The sequence below is a fragment of the Ictalurus punctatus genome, chromosome 25, assembly GCF_001660625.3.
Source record: "Ictalurus punctatus breed USDA103 chromosome 25, Coco_2.0, whole genome shotgun sequence".
Lineage (NCBI taxonomy): Eukaryota > Metazoa > Chordata > Actinopteri > Siluriformes > Ictaluridae > Ictalurus > Ictalurus punctatus.
Window position 1 is genome coordinate 16,342,822 of NC_030440.2, and position 20,613 is coordinate 16,363,434.

Below are 20,613 nucleotides of genomic sequence, written 5' to 3' on the forward strand. Positions count from 1 at the left end.
TAATGCAACTGCGACTTTTATCTCGTAATTGCGAGTTATTTTCATGCTACAGTCACCTTTTTTTTTTTCCTTTTCTCTGAGCTGCCAGTTACCGTTTTGCAGTCGCGAGTTAATATCACGCGTGCGCGATGTTATCACGTAATTTAGTAATTTTCACACAAGTATGTTTTTTAATCTTGAAATTGCGACTGAATATGAATCAGCGGTGATTTTAAAAAATCTATTTATTTTTACTTTTTTTTTTTTTTTTTTTTTTTTTTTTTTTTTTAAATTCAACAGGTTTTGACTCGACTGTGACTTCATTTTGAAATCGAGTTAATCACACAACTTTCTCGTTCATCTAATTGCACGTACCTCATTAGGAGATGATGTACTTCACGACCGCGTGATAAAGCCGTGTAATATTCTCTCTTATCCGTGGAGGAATTGGTCTTCCTTATGACCGTCTTATTTATAATCGTGAGGACCATAAAACTATTATTCGGTATTATTTACCTGTACAGGAATATTTCAGGGCTGTTTATTTCTCTTGGGCGACACGTTTTCAGATTGAAGTTGTGGACGTTTTTCTTTTTTCTTTCAGTGGACCAGACCAAGAGAACTCGATAGCCGGAGCGCCAGAGAATCTCACGTTTAAGGAGCGTCAGAGACTTTTCTCACAGGGAAAAGAGGTTTCCAACAAAGTCAAGGCCTCACGCAAGCTCATGGAGCTGGAGAACGAACTGAACACGAAACAGTAGCTAAGAGTTTATTCTGGTTTTTTAGCGGGACTCAACACTAATCCCTGACCCAGCACTGGAAAGAGAACGAATCAGCCGGAGCTTCCCTTTTTCTTTTCTTTTCTTTTTTTTTCTTTTTCCAAATTCATTTTGATTTGTATGGCATAACTGGACCAGTGAGTATAATTTTAGCGTTGCGAGACAATTCTGCGTGATTTTTCCCTCCAGCGTATCGGATATATAATAAAGCACTGTACAAATCTTTTAATGATGTTAATGCTGAATTTGAAATGGCATATTTTTGGTTTGTGAAATGTTCATTCTGAAAGAAAGGGGGAGGGGGAAAAAAAAAAAAAAAAAAAAGCGACACGCTCTCTTCATATTTTATTTTTTTAAATATCACTGATCGTAACGTGGGACGTTTTATGGTGGTGTTTTATCTGCGAACTTCCGCGCTTTATTCTTTATTTTTCCCCTCCCCTTTTCTGAAAGTTTCCCGTCTCCCAGTACAGAAATGTAAAAGAGCGAGGTCGTTACAGGTCATTCGCACGTTCGTTCATCCACACGGACTCGTCCCTGTAAACGTTTTAACACTTAGGCAGAGTTGACGAATCCCGCCGAACGTCGGTCTCCGTCTGGCTTCAGGATGGAGACGAGGAGGTTTGTGTTTGTATTATAATTCCCCAGAGAGAGTGAACGTTTCAGTTTTATATTTTTCTATTATAATAGTTTCTATTATAATAGTTTTCTATTTTCCCTCTTTTAGTTTTTTATGATGATGAAAAGGATTTGATGGAAGTGAAGTGACGTGTGATAGTCGAGTTGAGGTTGAAGAAGTGAAAGGGAATGAGACGAACCTTGCTTTCGCAGGTATTTCTTTTTGAACTCCACAAAGTCTGAGCCACGCGGGTTATAAATGGACGAAAACGCAAAAAAAAACAAAAAAAAAAAGGATTATTTCATCTTTTATTATTTTTTTTTTCTTCTTCTTTCTTTTATTTGTTTTCAGACCAGCCCTGATGTTCTAACGTCATTATAACCGAATTCATCTTCATTTCCCTTGACCACACAGTAGTGGAGTTAAAGTTGAACATGTGGTTGTAGATCTCCATTGACACTCGGGACTCGCTGGTGTATGTGTAAATTATTTTGTTTCTGGATTGTTTGGGGTTTTTTTTTTTCTTTCCCCTCCAAGAATACACAAACTTTGTAAATTGAACCAATGCATAACACTTTCGTGTCGATATTCCTTCACCATTTATTTCTGCTTCAGAAAATGTAAACTGACATGTATACACACTCATATGTTTATCATTTTAGGTTCAGGAAGAGTTCGTTTGATTTCATTTTAATGGTTGTTACATGTTAGGCTTTTTGTAAATCATAAATAAATTCAGATTTTACAAATAAAAAAAAAAAATAAAAAGCTGTACTGTTTGTAAGGGTGAAACACATGACTTATAGACCTGTATAGTGAGACAGGAATAAAACACTTCGGGGATATACACGTTCTAGGAAAATCATCAACAAAGGGGGTGTGTGACGAGGCTCGTATCCCAGCAGTTTGCCAATGACTACAATTTAAATAACCAGTTTTATTTCATCCGTTTACATTATAACAGCTGTAACCGGTCGTTCCCTCACCAGCCTCTCTTTTCCTCCTGTTACAAAATAAAAGCCCCCACACACGTACACACACCTCGATCCTGAAAACGTCCCTGTGGCATAAAATGTCATTACAAAGTGCTGACATTGGAGACTCCTTCCATAAATGTTAATGGTCTCCTTACAGAAAAACTTCCCATCGTCACCTGCATGTTTTTGTTGCACGTTGTTCATCCTGTTTATGTGGCGCGTCCGCTGTACGAGTCCCCGTGTGAGCGGTTACTATACAAACTATAATGGATTAGAACGAGCGCATTAATATAAACCAGTCATTTGCGTCGGCTGTTATACAACCTCTGGCCAATCAGAATCCAGCGGGATACAGTATAAACTTTTGTATTAATTATCCTAAATTATTTGAGTGTGTGAGATAGAGAGAGAGAGATATGTAGAGAGAGAGAGGGAGATAGATATAGATAGATAGATAGAGATAGATAGATATATAGATATATAGATATAGAGATGGATATAGAGAGATAGATAGAGAGAGAGAGACAGTGTGTGTCAAATAGGAGTGTATCACCATTATTAATAGGCAGTTTCAAAGAGGATCAAATTATTATTATTTTTTTTTTAAACCTTTCCATGGGGTGCACTTATTTTTTCACATGAGTATGTATATATAAAATGTAGGTGATCGACTGTTACTAAGGCTACATAACAACTAAGCCTTATTCCAACAGAATCTGACCTGAGACCGGAGGTATTTGACGTTTGTGTTGACTTAAGGTGTTACGTCACTCTTATAAAAACCGATGAGAAGTCTAGATCATCGGACCGTGCTGGAACAAGCCTTAATAAAAGTCTATGTAGCTTTGTCAATTGTCATGTAGCCTTACAAGCACTGGCCCTTAACTGAAGTGTTTAGAATTTTGCTTTACGCTGCCTAACCATACAGAGGGTGTGGAATGTAAGAGTTATATTTCTCCTCTCGTCCAGTGAGAACAGAAGGCGCACACACACACACACACGCTTGAGCATGACTGAGATTATTCGGTATTTGGACAACAGAACCCGCTTGTGTTTCGTAGACACACCCTGCGTCATGGTCTGTATATACATGGGCCTGCACTTCTGAGAAACCTGTGATACAGAGAGAAGGATTCGGTTTGTGCTCGTTAACGTGAAGTCGGTTAAACTCAAAAAACAATACAGTACATTTATTTTAACACCGTGGTTTCACAACTCTCCTGGAGGTACTTCTGAAACTCCAGCACGGCTCGCTCCTGCTCGCGCGTCTCGATGGATCCCGGGCGAAGCGCCCGGATGGTTTTAATCGCCTCCGCTCCGGACATCTTCCTCGTCTTCAGCAGGTAGCAGGCCAGCATGGTTCCGGTGCGGCCGAGGCCGTGTTTACAGTGCACCGCAACCGCCTGAGGAAGATCTAAACCTGATTAGTATAATAATATAACTGCTGAAGTGATGATTCTCCAGCAAAACTTCAATCCATTTTAAATCTTAATACACGGCGTTGGATTTTTAAAAAATATAAACAGACAGCTCCTGGGTAACGTTATACTTTTAAACAAACATAATCTAGACTATAAATACACTAATTAGGGGTGTGGTTGTGGGAATCAGGACCTGATGTATTTGATGCTGTGAGACTGACGGACTCTGATACTGGCGTTAGATCTGTAACGATTCTACAGAAAACTGCAACTGCTTCACAGGATATCTAACGTACTGCAGTATATGATACAGTATTTATATAGATCATTTATTTTATTAATAATTATTAATTATATAAACATTATTGTGCCACATAAAACCCAGGGTTAGTCTTAGCAACTAGAGTCAAATGCTGTAAAAAAAATTAATTATTTATTTATTTATTAATGGAGGTGGTTTTTATTGCTACTTTTTTCTGCAAACGAACAGAAGTGAAACGTGACAAATGTTATGATTCACACTATATTATATTCCATTGTTCCTATCAGAGACAACTTCCTTTTGAAAATGTTTCTTTGGTTAAACAAAATAATAATAATAATAATAAGTGTAATCACATATATAAAAAAATGTATTCTTCTGTCTGACTTGCTGCTTATTTTCCTATAACAGCACATCCCATAATATTTTATTACCACACGACGCTTATTTATTACAGAACGACACGTCATGCTTTTTATCCTTTTATAGTTACATCCAAGAAACATTAGTTCCTGTTATCAGTTTGCAGCTATAAAGAGACTCGTTGAAAAGGAATAAAGTCCAGTAGCTAAATCACGGTCAGAGCTGTTCTAGAAAACGAATCACCTTCTGACCAATCAGAATGGAGAGTTCAGCACAGCACAGATATGGGGAGCCGTTTAAAGAACTTTTAAACTCACATTTGTAGTACAACTTTGCTGTTCCCTGTGTGTGTGTGTGTGTGTGTGTGTGTGAGTCTGTGTTGCAGTCTCACCTGTCGTGTGTGTGTGTGTGTGTGTTGCAGTCTCACCTGTCTTGTGTTGGTGTGTGTGTGTTGCAGTCTCACCTGTCCTGTGTTGGTGTGTGTGTGTGGCAGTCTCACCTGTCCTGCGTTGGCGTGTTCAGTGACGGAGATAAAGGTCTGGATTTGGCTCAGACTCGGTGCAGTGAAGTCCACCATGGCGATGTGGTGCAGTTTGAGATCCGGACAGCTCTCATAAGCCGGCGGTTTGGATTCACACAAACACACCAGGTGTTTAATCCCCTTCTCCAGTAAGAAGCGGTAATGAGCTGGGCTGGAGGGCCAGGCCAGTCCTGCCACTTTATTAACATCCACCCAGGAGAAGTTTGGTGGAGTGCCAGAAGGGTTCTCCATGTCTCTCTCTCTCTCTCTCGCTTTCTCTTCCTTGTTCCGGAAGTGATCTTCTCCACACACCTGCCTGCGTCTTTCACACTCTCAAAGGACAAATGATTGATTTCATTACGTTCAGCAGCCTATTAAACGCGAGAGCAAGCTAGTCACGGGAATTCCGGCTCTTTACAGTGAATCAGATCATTTGACTCAGCTCACCAAAGAGTCGACTCCTTCGGGTCCCAAATGTCACTTTGTTTTTCTTTTAAAAACGGACACATTTTGCGATATTGTCACTGAATCTGTTTTTTTTTATGGATAAAATGGTTCCATGAAATCTTACTCTACCTTTTAGTAAATAAAATTGCACTACTTTGCAGTGGATTTATTTAAAAATATATTTAACTTTTTTTTTATATTTAACTTTTTTTTTCGCATTTTCACATCTGAGTCGAACACACGACTCAGTATTCACAGACCATACAGATGTTGGAAAGATGATTCAGTGGATTTATTATTATTACTGTTATTAAATTACACTGCAATAGTAACGCAACACCTATAAGGAGAGAGAGAGAGAGAAAGAGAGAGAGAGAGAGAGAACGGTTCATATATGCGAGTCGGGTTTTTGATTCGGCTCTTTGGCTGAAAGTTGAGAACCGGCTCAAAGAGCCGATTCGCATATATGAGCCGTTTTCCTGTAGGTAATAGCGTTTAATGAATTAAATCTGTCTCTGAGAACATATATGAGCTTTTTTGTTTGTTTTGTTTGCAATAATCCGACGCCTGAAATCTGGCCTGTTCGAGTGATGTGTCTTTTACGACCGAGTCGGTTCTTGTATGTGAGTCGGCTTTCAACGTTCACCCACTGGAATGAAGTTAGTTTGATGTTGGATGTTCGATATTCGCGGAAATTAAGGGACCGTCTCTAAAGTTACATACGACATTGTTAAACACGTTTCTGACTTCAATAGCATTCGAAGGGAATGACTTACAGTCATATAACCAACTGTACAGTGTTCATCTAGGTGTCAGGTATGATACACACCTCTTAGATTTCTGATATTTAACAAAATAAATTATTAAATCATATATAAATATTGCCATGTATTTCACTACTGCATGGGCTCATACACAAAATATACCATGATTTAAAGCTCAATAGCATTTGAAGGGAATGATGTACAGTCACACAACCAGCTGGAAAGTGTTCGATTAGGTGTCAGGTATGACTCACACCATCAATGCATGAACCAAAAAAAACCTTCACAAATGCATAAAGGGGGTCAAAATGACCCGTACTGGATTGAATGGTTTTCTTCAAAAAAATATATATACACATCTTTTCTTTGCATACCCCAGCATATCAGGAAGTTGGGGTCAGACATGATACAGCACCCCTGGAGCAGAGAAGGTTAAGGGCCTTGCTCAAGGGCCCAACAGTGGCAGCACCAGGGTTTGACCCCGACTTTCCAAACACTAACCCAGAGCCTTAACCATTAAGCAACTACTGGCTCTTCTTGTTATTGTTCTTCTTCTTGTTGTTCTTCTTCTGGTTCTTCTTCTTCTTCTGGTTCTTCTGGTTCTTGTTTTTCTTCTTCTTGTTCTTCTTGTTGTTGTTTTTGTTCTTGTTCTTCATGTTCTTCTTCTGGTTCTTCTTCTTCTTCTGGTTCTTGTTTTTCTTCTTCTTGTTCTTCTTCTTGTTTTTGTTCTTGTTCTTCTTCTTGTTCTTTTTCTTATTGTTGTTGTTCTTCTTCTCTTGTTCTTCTTCTTGTTGTTTTTGTTCTTGTTCTTCTTCTGGTTCTTCTTGTTCTTGTTTTTCTTCTTCTTGTTCTTCTTCTTGTTTTTGTTCTTGTTCTTCTTCTTGTTGTTTTTCCTCTTCTTGTTCTTCTTCTTGTTTTTGTTCTTGTTCTTCTTATTCTCCTCCTTGATCTTCTTGTTGTTCTTGTTCTTGTTCTTCATTTTAGTACTGTTATTACCGTGAGTGTAGATGATGACTTCCTTCATTTGTTTCTATGCTTTGAAACCCCATTTTTATGCATCAGCAGATGTGAACAGTTTTTGTAAAAAGCATTTGTTAGAAAGTAAAGCAGAAGTGAAAGCGGTGATTTCTGGTGTGGAACTGCGAGCTGGTGTGAGAGTTTCTGCAAGCGACAGAGCTTCATCTGGGTTTCTAAAGCTGTTCTGTAGATGAAGACGTGCGTCGACAGGAAGTGTGGAGCAGGTTTTATTCCGGCTTCGCTTGTCCGACACGGTCATTAATGAATTTAGGACTGATTAGCAAACAGACGAGTGTGGCACTTTCTTGAAAGAGCGATTGTAGACTATTTCCTGATTTCACAGGCCTGGATGTTGCAGTGTTATTTAACTAACAGGGTGAGACTGTAAATTTACAGTACTGTAACACATCACTGTGACACGCATTAAGATTAAACATACAAACGTTTCTTTTTAGGGTTTATTTTTAGTTTTTCTTGGGTTGTTGAATCAGCTGGTCCAATAGGTGACTACAAATTTACAACAAAAAAAAAAACTAACAGCCCAGACACAAAGATCTGCTTGTCTCAGTCTAAACTTCATCAAATATACATACGATGTGAAATGTAGATCATAAAAGATAGATTACAATCTACTTTATAAAATATATATATATATCTGATGTGAACTGACAGTTGAAAGATTAGACAAAATAAAGTTGCAGCAGCGCGGTTTAGATCCAACACTGATCAGATTCAACACTGATTTAAACCAGCAAATATCCTCTGATCGATCGTATACAGTTACATCCATAGTTTCTTTTCTACAGCCGGCGTCTGACTGCGGATGAAGATGTTTACGAAAGGTTCAGCGAGATCGTCAGTCCGAGCAGCAGGATCTCTGTAGCAGCGCTCTGGATCCCGGCTCTGCTTCTTACACAGCTGTTAGACGGAGACAGCTTGAGCTCCGGAACGTTCCCCGTGTCCAACACGTTGTTCTGCGAGATAAACAGGATTTCACTGGAGTTATTATACACGCTCACAATCAAAAGGTTTCTCGAGACGTTTTAGCTTTCTTAAGTAGTTCTACATTAAACCTTCACCTTACAGATTGACATGGGTGACGGACGGACATTTTTAAAAAGGGAGTCGTTGACAAAATCTCGACCTAAAACTGTACACTGAAATAAGATAACATACTGAAATGGAAACTTTAATTACAAAAAGAAAACCTTGAATTTAGTATACACTTGGTGACGCTGTCGTTCCTTAGACACACAAAAATAACTACAACTCATAAATACTCATCACGCTGAAAACAGTCAAATGTGTAGGATGGATAGTTCTCCGGGAGCAGGACTGGGAACCCGTGTGTTTACAGTATGACAGTACGAGTAAAGCGCAGGCCATTGCTTAAAATATCTGTGAGCAGCACGTGAAGCTCAACATGGCTGCTGTGTTAACCTTCAGCCACAAGAACGAATCACCTCGTTGATTGAGACGTTAGCAGAAAAGGCTAATCAGATTCTTACACCGAGAAGTCCAGAAATAATGCGTTTTGCAAATAAATAAATAAATAACAATCGTTTTGTCTTATTTGCAAGTCTGCCTGGAGAACCAGTGAGGGTGACAGGAAACTGTCCATTACGATGCATCAGCCAATCATAAAAGGTTAACGTTAGGCTTAAGGTTTATCCAATTAAATACCAGCTATTGATTGTGCAACAGAAAATGTTCTCTTTATTGTCAGGAGATCACGAGTTGGAATCCTAACAAATCTGAACCATCCATGGCTGGGAGTCTAGGGAACAAAACTGGCTGGGGGGCGGGAATACTGTCTCTCCTGTTCATCACAGAGATATTAGCTAGTCATGGGCATCTGTGAGCTCATGTATGAGGAAGTGGGTAGATAACCCCTTTTTTCTTTTTCTTTTTCCTGTGTGTGTTATACTGGTCAGTGTCATGGCCCCCAGGGGCAATACCACATTGGGCCACTAGAGGGCACCCTGAACCAGAACAACCAGAAACTAAGCAATAATAGATAAACAGGCTATGCATAGTACAAATAACATCAAATGGAAATAAAGAAACAAACACAACTCATAACATAACATGAACGTAATGCTCCAACAACAATGGAGAGAAAACGGAGCACTTATATAGGTTAACTAATCGAGAAAAACAACAAACAAGTGAGCATGGTAAAACAGGAAATCAGCAAGACAACAGAAGTTGTTCTGCAAGGACAGTCAGGGTGCCCTCTAGTGGCCCAAGGTGGACTTGCTCCAGTGACACAGCATGAGGAGCAGTTTGAAAAGATACGGAGGCTAGCTTCACTAGTCCATACTCTCCGTGGTTGGTAGTTTTCTAAATGACAGGGGAGAGCAAGCTGGTGGGTGGGAAATAGAAAAAAAAACCGAAACAAAAAAGAGGGTGGTGATATAAACTGGTCAATAAACTACACCTCAAGAAAGGGAACGCAATCGACAATTAGGTACTAGGTAATAAGTAATAAGTAATACAACAAGGTGATAAGTCCTGCCAAGATGGCTGCCGAGTGGACCAAAAGCTGATTGGCTTATGTAACCCACCATTACGTTTCCAACAATGATGAATTGTTGAATCCTCTTCAGCGTTTGTTGGTACTCCAGGATTGAGTTGTTATCCCACACTTTCGCCTTCATCATGTTCACCCAGTCTCTGTACAGTGAAGAAAGTAAGGCAGTTTCAGATCAACTGTGGTGTGAAAATCACCAGCAGACAGACACAGTCATAGTAATTAGCTGCGTTACGTGGCATTAGTGGCTCCCATCTCGGTCATGAGCGTCTGCCTGTCGGGAATGCTGTTACAGACGCTGATATTCAGAGCGGGGTAGTAGTAGAGAAAAGCCAGGCACATCTCATTATTACTTCCCAGACCCCCCTGTTAACAGAACGCAGAATAAAGGATTACACCACAGCGCTGGTTATTTCTCCTCGAATCTGATTGGTCAGAAGGTGTTGATTCTTTTTCATATAAATTACGGTATCATTTCTATGGTAACAGCTTACACAGGGACGTCTACAGCGAATGCGCTACATAATCAAAAGCTACTAGTAAAAAAAAGTCCTGGAAGGAGTCTCCAGTGTCAGCACGTTGTGGGGGTTTTGTGGACATTCCACAACATTACATGTAACTATAAATAGATTTTTTTTTTTTTAAAGTACAATGTGTCGTTCATTGATAAAGTAAATTGTAACTGTAGTATGAGAGGAATAAAACACTGCGATGTGTTTATTATTGGAAAATGACCAACTTCCAGCTGGTAACCGTAACTCCGCTTTGTCTCATGCCACATCGCACCACACCACCCTGTCGCTGATGATTTTCCTATAACCGCACACCCCCAAGCGTTTTATTTCTTCCTTAAACGATGTAGTATTCTACGTAGATTGTGTCGAACGGTTTAATCCGAGGTGTTCACTGTTATTAAATCCGAATAGACCAACCCAAGTGAGTCCTGTTCGATTGTTCGTGTCATATGTGCATTCCACCAAGAGTGTGTCACCCTATGAGAGGAGAAAAGAGGTTTGTATTTAGATTTCTGGTCATTGTTTGGAAGGTTGTACGCATCTGAACATACCGGACAAGTTTCAAACATATTGGATTTCTGAGGAACGTATAATTCGATGCCTACCAGCTTAACCGTTTTGGTTTTTCCCAGGTTTGTCACTTGCTGGAATTCAAAATTGTAGTGTTCATTCAGCGCTAAGAAATCAATCTGCTCTCCATCCCTAAAGAACACAGAAACACATGAGCCACCCAGTAATCAGCGCGTTTTCCTTTGTTAGTGGAAAAAGGTACAGGCTGTTCACAAGTACAAACTCTCAGTCCTTTCTATGCTTAAAATTTCTGTTCTTTCTATTCTTAAAATGGTCGTATTAACCAGTGTCAGGTTCCTCGACATGCAAACGCTCTCGTGTTTCCACGGCTTTTATTTTATATTTGGTTCGGACAGTTCGATCAGTAAAACTTGTTTTCCGACCTTAGCTGGTCTCAAGAGGTGTTTTTAATTTCAGCTCCTCATCAAGAGTTTCAGATTTAGATGAGTTTTACCTATAACTTAAAAATAAATAAATAAATAAACAATTCCAGGAGCGCCACATCCTCAATAAATGTTACTCAGATTTGAATTAAATGTAAAACAAGCCTACGATTTTAACACAACACAGTTGGACTACTTATTATTTTATTTTTTTTTACCTGAAGTGGCCGACTCGCACCTTCCTTCCTGCCAGGTGAGTGTGCAGGAGAGCTGCGAAAACCTGTATGTCCTTTGGTGACTGAGAGAGGACCTGAAGAACAAAAAAAAAAGTTTAGCCACAGAACATCCTCAAACTTCATTTGAGACGGGTTTTTTATATATATATATATATATATATATATATATATATATATATATATATATATATATATAGTGATGCATGAGATTGTGGTGCTGTATTGTTTAATTTGGCCGTATGCCACGGTTTAGAGCTGCTATAAGTGATACAAGGAAGAGGAAGAAGCCTTTAGTTGCATATACATTACAGCACAGTGATTTTTTTTTGGTCATATTTAGGAACTTGGGGTCAGTTGGAAGCTGGGGTTGTTAGGAAGTTGGGGTCAGAGCACAGGGTCAGCCTTGATACAGCACACCTGGAGCAGAAAGGGTTAAGGACGGTACTCGAAGGCCTAACCGTGGCAGCTTGGCGGTGCTGGGGCGTGAACCCCCGACCTTCTGATCAGTAACCCAGAGCCAATTTGTTTCATGGAAGTTCCACAACATAATAAAAAATATGACGCATCATTTTCTCATTTAAAAAAAAAGTAATGAATGTCAAACAGCACACCTGAAGTGTTTTATTCCTTCCTTACGTACTTCCCCAACACTAAACAGAAATATTATTCGCGCTTTCTGCTTTGCATGACGTCATTGAAACGATTTTCCAAGCTGCACATAATGACTTAGCTTGTACAGGCAAATTAATACCTGTTATTAGTGATGTGAGTAAATCAGAGGCTGAGATAAAAACGGTGAAGCGGGTTTTCTACCCTGGGAAAGTAGCTGGTGTCACACAGGCCGTATGTCAGGAAGGCTGTAGCATTAGGTGGGATTGCGTATCTTAACCCGTCTGTGACCAAGAGTCCCGTCTGCAGTACAGCAGCATCGAACTGCCGCAGCTGAGCCGTGTAGTAAAAACGCAGGCCTGAGTTATCAACACGATCTACACACACACACACACACACACACACACACATGGCACGAAAGACATCCGAAAAGATCTGAATACATACAATAGCAAAAGTTTGTATTCCTGTAAGTTATAAAAAAATTTTTTTAAAAATTCATTACAAATAACAGAAATTTTCAAACAATGTAACGTAAAATTGTTGTATGTGTTATTGCTAAATAATGCTAGCACGATGCTTCTTTTTCCATTCCGACACCGATTCTGAAGCGGCGAGATCAGCCGATATTGATACCCATACGATAGTTTTCTTTAAAAACTACCGAGCTTCCAAAAAAAATAAATAAATAAATAAATGTTGTTCCTGAAGCACTTTACATATAAACTCTTTCACACAAAAATCACTTCAACTGTAAATTTAATAAATATAATAAAGCATAAATATATTATTAAATCATTCCTGACAGAAGAAAAACCAGTGAACTCTCTTTATACAGTGTGTAAACATTTCCATTTCCCAAAATAAACACATTCTTTCCTAATCTAATCTTTGCCATTTGTTACATGATCCGATACCCGATATGTTTTCTCCACGATCCGATCCACGGGTATCAAATCGGTGCCATCTCTAATGTTAAGCTATTCATCTTTAATAGTATTAAAAGTTCATCAATAGTATTTATTTACTAATTTACTCAGTCGTAATATTTGCTCCGGCGTTCTTCCCGAAGAATCGAATTTTAACTCGCACCGTTTTCTTCAAATCGTTGAATTCTTCAGACCAAGAAGGCAGAACTTTCATTTCGGAATATTCTCCTGTCGATTTTGGCTTGTTTTTCTTAAAGGACGATTCGTTGTCATTGAAATCTCTATTCATCGGCTGCGAAATAGATGTTCCTTTTTTGCTTTTTTCACCCAGAAATCATGTGGGGTACCGAACATTTTCACGGAAAATTTTGCCCTCTACTCGTCTAGTCATGCCGTATGCACTTAAATTCTTGGTTTGGTAGAGAGGGCGTTATTTAAATGAAAAGATTTACACTGTTAGTTGGGCAAAAATATCGAATTCTTGCGATTTTCCTAATTACTCGTTGAAATTAGTAATGGATTGGTTCTGTCTCGGTTAAAATCTTCCCTGTAAATATCCGCGTGAGTCTACGTACACACTCACAGACTCGCCTGGTTTAGTTTAAGACACGGTTCGGTGAGGTGTGGGTGTATTCTAGTGAGAAGATTTCCGAGCGAAAAGAAATGGTCTTGCATTTCAGTAGTGACATGCAGAAAACAGGCCTCACGGAAAAGCAGAGGCTTTCGTTGCATTGCTTTCACGTCACTTGATTCCTTTCATGAAAAACGATCAGCGGGGGATTGGTTCAAAACAAATCGATAAAACGCCGAGTTTGTGTCAGAAGGGAATGGAATCCTCCGGTGCGCTTCATTCCACTGTGTGAAGTGTGTTGTAGTCATGCTGCGCTGAAATGCAATCCCTGTCCAATCACAGCCCTAAGCCTGACTCGGGGGCGTGGCTGAAAACAGAGAAGATGGAGTGAGGCCTCAAAGTGTCTTTTTCTACGCTTTACGGATTCTTATCGCGTCGTTGTTTTTTCATCGCTCCTGCGCTCAACGCTTCGTCATGAAAGTGGTTCGGAATTATTATCGAAACATGATCAAAGTGTTCATACGAATAAAAACACTCACAGCTCACAGCAGGAGTCAGGAGTTCCTATGTGTACCCCTGTAGATGCCTTACAGTATAAGACGTCTGACTTACAGGCAGGAAGACAGCTGCTTTCTCTTTCAGACACGTCTAATCCAAAGCTACGCGTATGCGAGATGTGGTGTTTAGTATCAAAACAGCGATTAGTGTGTATTATCAGTGTGTTAGCTGGCCAGGTCAGATATCTGTGCGTATTTGTACCCGCAGTCCTGTACTGGTTGTTGTAGTGCACTTCAAGTCTGTAGAGGGTCCCGTTTCCATCTTCACCCACAGGAAGTCCGGCCAGTTCAGGAAGTTCAAAAGCCTAAAGATGAATAGAATTAAATAAATAAATCATTTAAAAAAAGGAAAACACATTTCTGAGTTCAATAGAAATCCATTGGTCTCTAGTATCTCAGAGAGTCAGAAACATGCCCAGAACGAATGATTCTATGATTACGGTGCCATTTAGCCTTTAGAAACATAAGAATGGATGGTTTTTAAATCATTTTTCAAAATGTATTATTTAAAAAAACAAAACAACAACATTAATTTAACCGTAGATTTGCTGTTGAACAAGTAACAGGGTCAGGGTTTTAGCATAGAATGAGCAAATACACAAAATGTGATGAATCAGCATCCGTGGTAATGATCAGACTACATTAAGGACTTTCTAATGGTTTACTTAATAAAAAAAAATGAAAATAATAATAATGGATGACTTTCAATCTATAATATTGGAGACAGGGTTGTACCTATAAGTCAATATCACTGAAAAAGAAGAAAACAAATATGAGAATCTTCTCCAGGAGATTCAAATGTGACTATTCCAAATATTTCACATACTTCACAGGGTTGAGTGAGTTAACTAAAATGTACATTTATACATAAGCTACAGTATAATGGATGAGTCATGGAAAATGATGTGAGTTTACTCACTCCTCCTCCGACCCCCCAAACAGCAACGGCGTGGATGCACTCTGATTGCTTGACTTTATTGTAACATTGCTCTTCAGAGGGATTGGTCACTGATGGTGGACAGCGGTACAGCAACAGGTGATGCACAAGGTCCTGGTTCTGGATCACTGGTTCTATCTGTTGGCAGCGACATAGTGAAAATTTTATCTTTATGTAATATAAAACTCCATAGGTAGTACATATTCGAATAAGTCAGACCTGCAAGCCTGGTCTAATTAACATGAAGCGACAGCAAATAAACGCTGCTACTTACACGGTAGATGTGGTATTTTCTGTCGAATTCTGGAAGGCTCATAATCTTACAATGGTAGTAAGTACTTAAGGCAGGTACAGTAAACTTCAAAGAAATACAAGGAAAAAAAGAATTAATTTAATAAACAGTTTTAATTAGGGCATTTCATCACTTTTGCTTCACTGTAAGAATATCCCAAAGGGTATTTTCTCACATTCGATCTACCTTAGGGGCACCCTAGAGTGCATTCTATCAGATTTTATCTACTTTAGGGCACCCTAGAGGGCATTTCATCACATTTGCTCCACTGTAAAGATACCCTAGAGGGCATTTCATCACATTTGCTTCACTGTAAAGATACCCTAGAGGGCATTTCATCACATTTGCTCCACTGTAAAGATACCCTAGAGGGCATTTTCTCACATTTTATCTATCTTACGGGCACCCTAGAGGGCAATTTCACACCTTTTTTTTTTTTTTTTTTCAAAGCTGAAACTCATACTGGAATCTAAAATAAATTGACATCTGGAACATGATACAAGTAAATTAGAACATCGAATTAATGTTTATCTATTGTCAGTGGTTGAATTGGTCCTAGTGGAGTTATATTCACAACATGTTCCATCTACGATAAGAATAATGAGACATAAGAATAACTCGGCCGTACGTTGGTCATGGTCATGTCAAAGTATTTGCTGTCAGGGATGCTGGTCCGGGGCATGTAGTTCAGAAGGTTCACTTCCTTTGTGCCTCGCAGGGTTTTGTGATAGCCGATGTCATCGGTGTTATCATAGGCGTAGATCAGCTTCACCGGCACGTCCTTAGGAGAAAATAGGAGAAAGTCGGGTTATTTTTTATCTTTCACAACTGCAGAAAACCGTACTGTAATATTTTTAACTCTTAAAACTGTTCTTCTCGTGCTGTTTTTTTTCCCCCACATCTGGAAGGAGGATTAGTTTTAGATGATTTCGCTGAAAATGAACTCAAATTTACTAATGAAAAAATGCTCATAAAATACAGGGAGGAGACAGAAAGCTAACGGACTGTCGTATAGAGACATATTCAGCTACTATAGACCCCTGGAGATATGCCAAATTCTGTCAATTATGAGAAATCTACAGGAAGTTATGTTATCCTTTATTCCAACAGGAACGCAGCGATTAATGCAAAAGTGACAGAAAGGTGATGTGAAATATACCGTATGCGCTTATTTTCCTGTCACATACTCACCGTGATAGGGAGGTCCTTTTCATCACAGGCCTTGATGGATCGCTGGAACTTCATCACGGTTTGTCCATTCACCTCGGTCAGAGAGAGGACTTTAGAGTCCTGCTTCTGGTCCAGCGCAGGCATGAAGTTCCCGGCCGCATTTCTGTCCTTAATGAAACACAGATCTGTTAACAAATACAGCTATATATATATATATATATATATATATATATATATATATATATATATATATATATATATATACACACACACAGACACTACCAGTCAAAAGTTTAGACTCATTCTTTTTTTTTTTTTTTTCCCCCCCACCCCCACATTTTAGAATAATAATAAAGTCATCAAAACTGTGATCTTATATTTTCCTAAACACAACCTTAAATTGACACTCTACATGAACGGAATAATTTGAGTAAAGAATTTAAAACTGTATATACTTTATCTCGAGGATCTTTTTGAATGACTGGATTTCCTTTCTGATTTTCTTTCTTTTTTTTAACACAAAAAAAAAAACCTGAATACAAAAAAATAAATAAATAAAAAAAGAATTACCGTGAAATATATCCCACCAGGGCCGACTCCTCCGATGACGAGATCTGATCCAGCCATTCCACCGGTGGGACTGAACCCAAAGCCGACCCAGCCCGTGGTGTTCACCGTCACCTCGAACGTGATGGTGTCCTTTACCAGGTCAAAACCCCACCTGAGCAGGACGTTAGCATTTGAGTCCAGATACTCAGAGAAAGGCAGTGCTGGATTGACATCAGCTCCTGATGTTCGGCCCAAGAACAAGACCAGAGGCATAAGGAGAACTGAAAGAGCCATCATGGCACCTAAAAGTCAATAATGATCTCTTTTTCTATCGAAAGCTCTGAGCTCTGAAATGTTTGTGATGTTCTTTTGTAATCTTCCCTGTTATACTCAAGCGTCAGTCATCTCTCCTCCCTCTCTCTCTCTCTCTCTATCTATCTCTATATCTCTCTCTCTCTCTCCTGCTTCCCCTTGTGTCCTACTTCATTAGGTTTCCAGTTCACCAAGTCTTTAGTGAAATACTGGTAATGACTGAACATAATGTGAGTAATGTGATAGGACTGTTTTTGTTGATGAAGGAAAGGCTTGTATGCTTCTAATTACTGACAGGAGACAGGGGAGAGGGTTGGGACAACTCAAAAAAGGGTCTTTTATTGGCCATTAATACTTCACTCACTTTTTTACACACACACACACAAAGAGCGCTCAGTGCAGCTCAGCTTGCGCTCTCCTGCAGTAAAGATAGTTTGTGGTTTGAAATTCTTTTGGCTGTAAATCCAAAATTATCATGTTATTCTTCATGATGTGTGAATTCAGGTGAAGCGGGTCTCTGGATCTATGTTTTACGTTCGGTACAGACAAGGAGCCGAGCACATAAAGTTTCACATCGAAAGACATTTTAAGTTCCGTTCCACTTTAAGAAAACGTGTAAAAATGTTTTGACCCAAAGAGTACGCAATGGTTAAATGTTCTGAGATGCAGGTTTTTGTTTTCTACACGATCTGCATGATCCTCAACGAAAGAACTCTTTACACGTTTCCTCCATGTTTTCCATGACGCAAGAAAGACACAGCGGGAACATTAACACTCAAACACATTCAAACGACTGGAGAAACTACTCGTCTTTTCTCGAAGAACCCTTTTTCTACAAGTACATGTAGAACCCTACAACAGAGGGAACCATTAACCATTCACCAAAAAAAAAAAACCCAACCCTTAAGAAAACTTTTTTTTTAGAGTGTATATGTACTACAGTCATCATCTCGTGCACTATTACAAAAAAGGTTCGATCTAGAACCGTTAAAGGTTCTACCATTGTCCCTGTGTGTCGTCATTAAGGGCTTTTAGACCCCTACAGGAGAGAGATTTGAAAGAGTTCCAACCCGTAACCCTGTTAGAAAGCTAAGAACCCTTAATGATACAAAAAAACAACAACTGAAGAACCCCTTTTCTTTGAATTTATGAAGAACCCTACAATAGAGGGTTTCCCTATCAGAAAGCGTTTCAAACTAGAACCATTTAAAAAGAAAATGCTAAGAACCCTTACCTAGACAAAGAACCAATTAAAGAACCCTTGGCAACCATTTTCTATGAGTATGTGTATAACTCTACAACAGAGAGCCTCCAGTTTGTTTGTTTTTTTTAAAAAAGGTTCCAAGTAGAACCACTTTAGGAGTCTCAATCAGTCCTTAAGGACTGTTAAACAGAACCATGAAGGAAACAGTCTTCTTTAATCTAAGAGGTTAAAGGAAAAATGTCAAATCTACAAACTTTTTCAATCGGTTCTTTGTATAGTTAAGGGTTCTTAGGTTCCTGAAAGGGTTCTAGTTTTAACAATTTTTTTTTTGTTTTTTTTTTGACGAGTGTGTGTTATGATGACTACAGGGTTAACTCTTAGAAATCAAAGGTTTCCTTAAGGTGTCTTCAAAAGGGAAACTTCGGAGGGACAGCTAAAGAACCCTTAATGGTTTTATATTTCCTTTTTTAAGTGCAAAACCTCTAATGAGACTAAATAAACAAAGGGTCTGGAATGTTCTTTATGAGCAGCTTGTGAATGCAGTTCGCGGAATGAGGTCGGGACTCACAGGACTCATTTACATTTACAGCATTAGCTCTCAGGATGCACTGGCCTACATGATCCAGGTGAGATAAAACCTTAGAACTGGATGAGACGTTGTCACTTCATCTTTGCATCTATTTTGAACATAACAATGATCGCGTTGCATTGTGGGATGCAGAACCCCATGAATGTAGCTAGCTCTGGATACATATTTGGAAATTTGGTCTAAGCACTTTATCACATGAGGTCTTTTGTTGAACTGGAAATAATAATTCTGTTTTGTAAGATTACTATGCATATTTGAATACGGACAGTGGAAAGTGTTATTGCATCATAAATCATAACAGCCAATCGGGTTCAAGCATCTTTCTTTCTATGCCTTTTTCCGCTACATGCTTCGTGAAGCGTTTCATAATTCAGTGTCGAAAATTATTTGTGGTTTTCAAATAATATTTGGACGATTTTATTTAGACTGTTTTGGTGTAGTACTGGGTGTACAGTGGCTTAGTGGTTAGCACGTTCGCCTCACACCTCCAGGGTTGGGGGTTCGATTCCCACCGTGGGAATCGAAAGTTTGCGTGTTCTCCCCGTGCTGCGGGGGTTTCCTCCGGGTACTCCGGTTTCCTCCCCCAGTCCAAAGACATGCATGGTAGGCTGATTGGCGTGTTCAAAGTGTCCGTAGTGTATGAATGGGTGTGTGATTGTGCCCTGTGATGGACTGGCACCCTGTCCAGGGTGTACCCTGCCTTGTGCCCCATGCTCCCTGGGATAGACTCCAGGTTTCCCCATGACCCTGAAAAGGATAAGTGGTATAGAAGATGGATGGATAGATGCTGTAGTGCTCGATAAGTTTTCATCAGAGAGGTGTGAGAACACTAGATAAACACCAGAGGGCGCCATGAAACTGCACATGAGATAGAATAAGTCCGTCCCAAAACAGAACCACATTCACTAATACTTCCAGTACTGACACTAAAAAAAACAATCAGTGATACAAAAGAGAGAGAGAGCGTGAATTAGATTATCATTTATGATATTATATGATCATCGTTTATTTATTATCATTTAGATTATCATTCTATTAGATGTCATTTATGCATCTATAACTGAGTATCAGTTATTATTAGTGGTGATTATTAGTAAGAGCATTATTATTTTTATTTATTTATTTACTTTAGTAAGTAACTGTTTTAATGCAAGTCAGAGTAGTAGTTAATAATTATTTAGAATTGTTAATTAGTTAATTAGTTAGTTAGTCTTTTTAGGGAGTGTAGTATGGATGGTTCAGCGTAGTAGTTAATTAGTTAGTTCTTTAGTAGATTAGTGAATTAATTGTATTATTAATTGCCTAATTATTTACTGAGTCTTTTTAGTGAGTGTAGAGTGTGGGTCAGAATAGTTAGTTAGTTAGTTAGTTAGTTGGTCAACGCATCAACAGTGTGTGCAGGTCAGATAGTTAGTGCGTTTGTGTTTATTTATTTATTTATTTATTTAGTGTTTGCATTGTATATGTGGGTCAGGGTAATAAGTTAGTTAGTTAGTGCGTGTACAGTGC

At 39.0% G+C, this 20,613-nt stretch overlaps 3 protein-coding genes across 14 annotated transcripts in view; 1 reads left to right on the plus strand and 2 right to left on the minus strand.

The window, feature by feature from the left end:
• Positions 1-2,156, plus strand: part of afdna (afadin, adherens junction formation factor a) — a 112,923-nt gene extending 110,767 nt beyond the window's left edge. For 9 of the 11 annotated variants that reach the window (XM_053675554.1, XM_053675558.1, XM_053675559.1 and 6 more), the window contains one exon: positions 584-2,156. In XM_053675554.1, coding sequence (XP_053531529.1) covers positions 584-740 — 157 coding nt within the window. In that variant the 3' untranslated portion in view covers positions 741-2,156. The remainder of the gene's footprint in view (positions 1-583) is intronic. The other 2 variants (XM_053675560.1, XM_053675561.1) reach the window with 1 other exon arrangement.
• dusp23a (dual specificity phosphatase 23a) lies at positions 828-5,366 on the minus strand. Of its 2 annotated transcripts, XM_017455765.3 has the most exons (3): positions 4,900-5,365; positions 3,543-3,757; positions 828-3,467 (listed from the first exon to the last, which is right to left on the minus strand). In XM_017455765.3, the coding sequence occupies exons 1-2, from the start codon at positions 5,170-5,172 to the stop codon at positions 3,545-3,547; spliced, it is 486 nt and encodes a 161-aa protein (XP_017311254.1). In that variant the 5' UTR covers positions 5,173-5,365; the 3' UTR covers positions 828-3,467; positions 3,543-3,544. The 2 variants fall into 2 exon arrangements, with proteins under 2 accessions (XP_017311254.1, XP_017311253.1); XM_017455764.3 differs by having other exon boundaries at positions 828-3,757; positions 4,900-5,366.
• Positions 5,367-7,528: 2,162 nt separating this feature from the next.
• On the minus strand, positions 7,529-17,610 carry moxd1l (monooxygenase, DBH-like 1, like). The gene is made up of 13 exons (XM_017455759.3): positions 17,021-17,610; positions 16,472-16,618; positions 15,909-16,061; positions 15,263-15,346; positions 14,971-15,126; positions 14,254-14,356; positions 12,199-12,371; positions 11,368-11,459; positions 10,802-10,898; positions 10,614-10,673; positions 9,917-10,047; positions 9,716-9,824; positions 7,529-8,122 (listed from the first exon to the last, which is right to left on the minus strand). Exons 1-13 carry the CDS (start codon positions 17,294-17,296, stop codon positions 7,982-7,984), a joined length of 1,722 nt encoding a protein of 573 aa, XP_017311248.2. The 5' UTR covers positions 17,297-17,610; the 3' UTR covers positions 7,529-7,981.
• Positions 17,611-20,613: the final 3,003 nt, after the last annotated feature.

Bases quoted from the DNA above. Each gene is read 5' to 3' on its own strand.
- dusp23a (XM_017455764.3), bottom strand. From the start codon at position 5,172: ATGGAGAACCCTTCTGGCACTCCACCAAACTTCTCCTGGGTGGATGTT. The intron at 3,758-4,899 runs GTGAGACTGCCA...GATCTTCCTCAG, and splicing joins AACACGCCAACGCAGGACAG to GCGGTTGCGGTGCACTGTAA.
- moxd1l (XM_017455759.3), bottom strand. From the start codon at position 17,296: ATGATGGCTCTTTCAGTTCTCCTTATGCCTCTGGTCTTGTTCTTGGGC. The intron at 10,048-10,613 runs GTTGGTCTATTC...TTCTGTTAACAG, and splicing joins ATCGAACAGGACTCACTTGG to GGGGGTCTGGGAAGTAATAA. The intron at 8,123-9,715 runs GTGGGTTACATA...TTTATCTCGCAG, and splicing joins TCATTGTTGGAAACGTAATG to AACAACGTGTTGGACACGGG.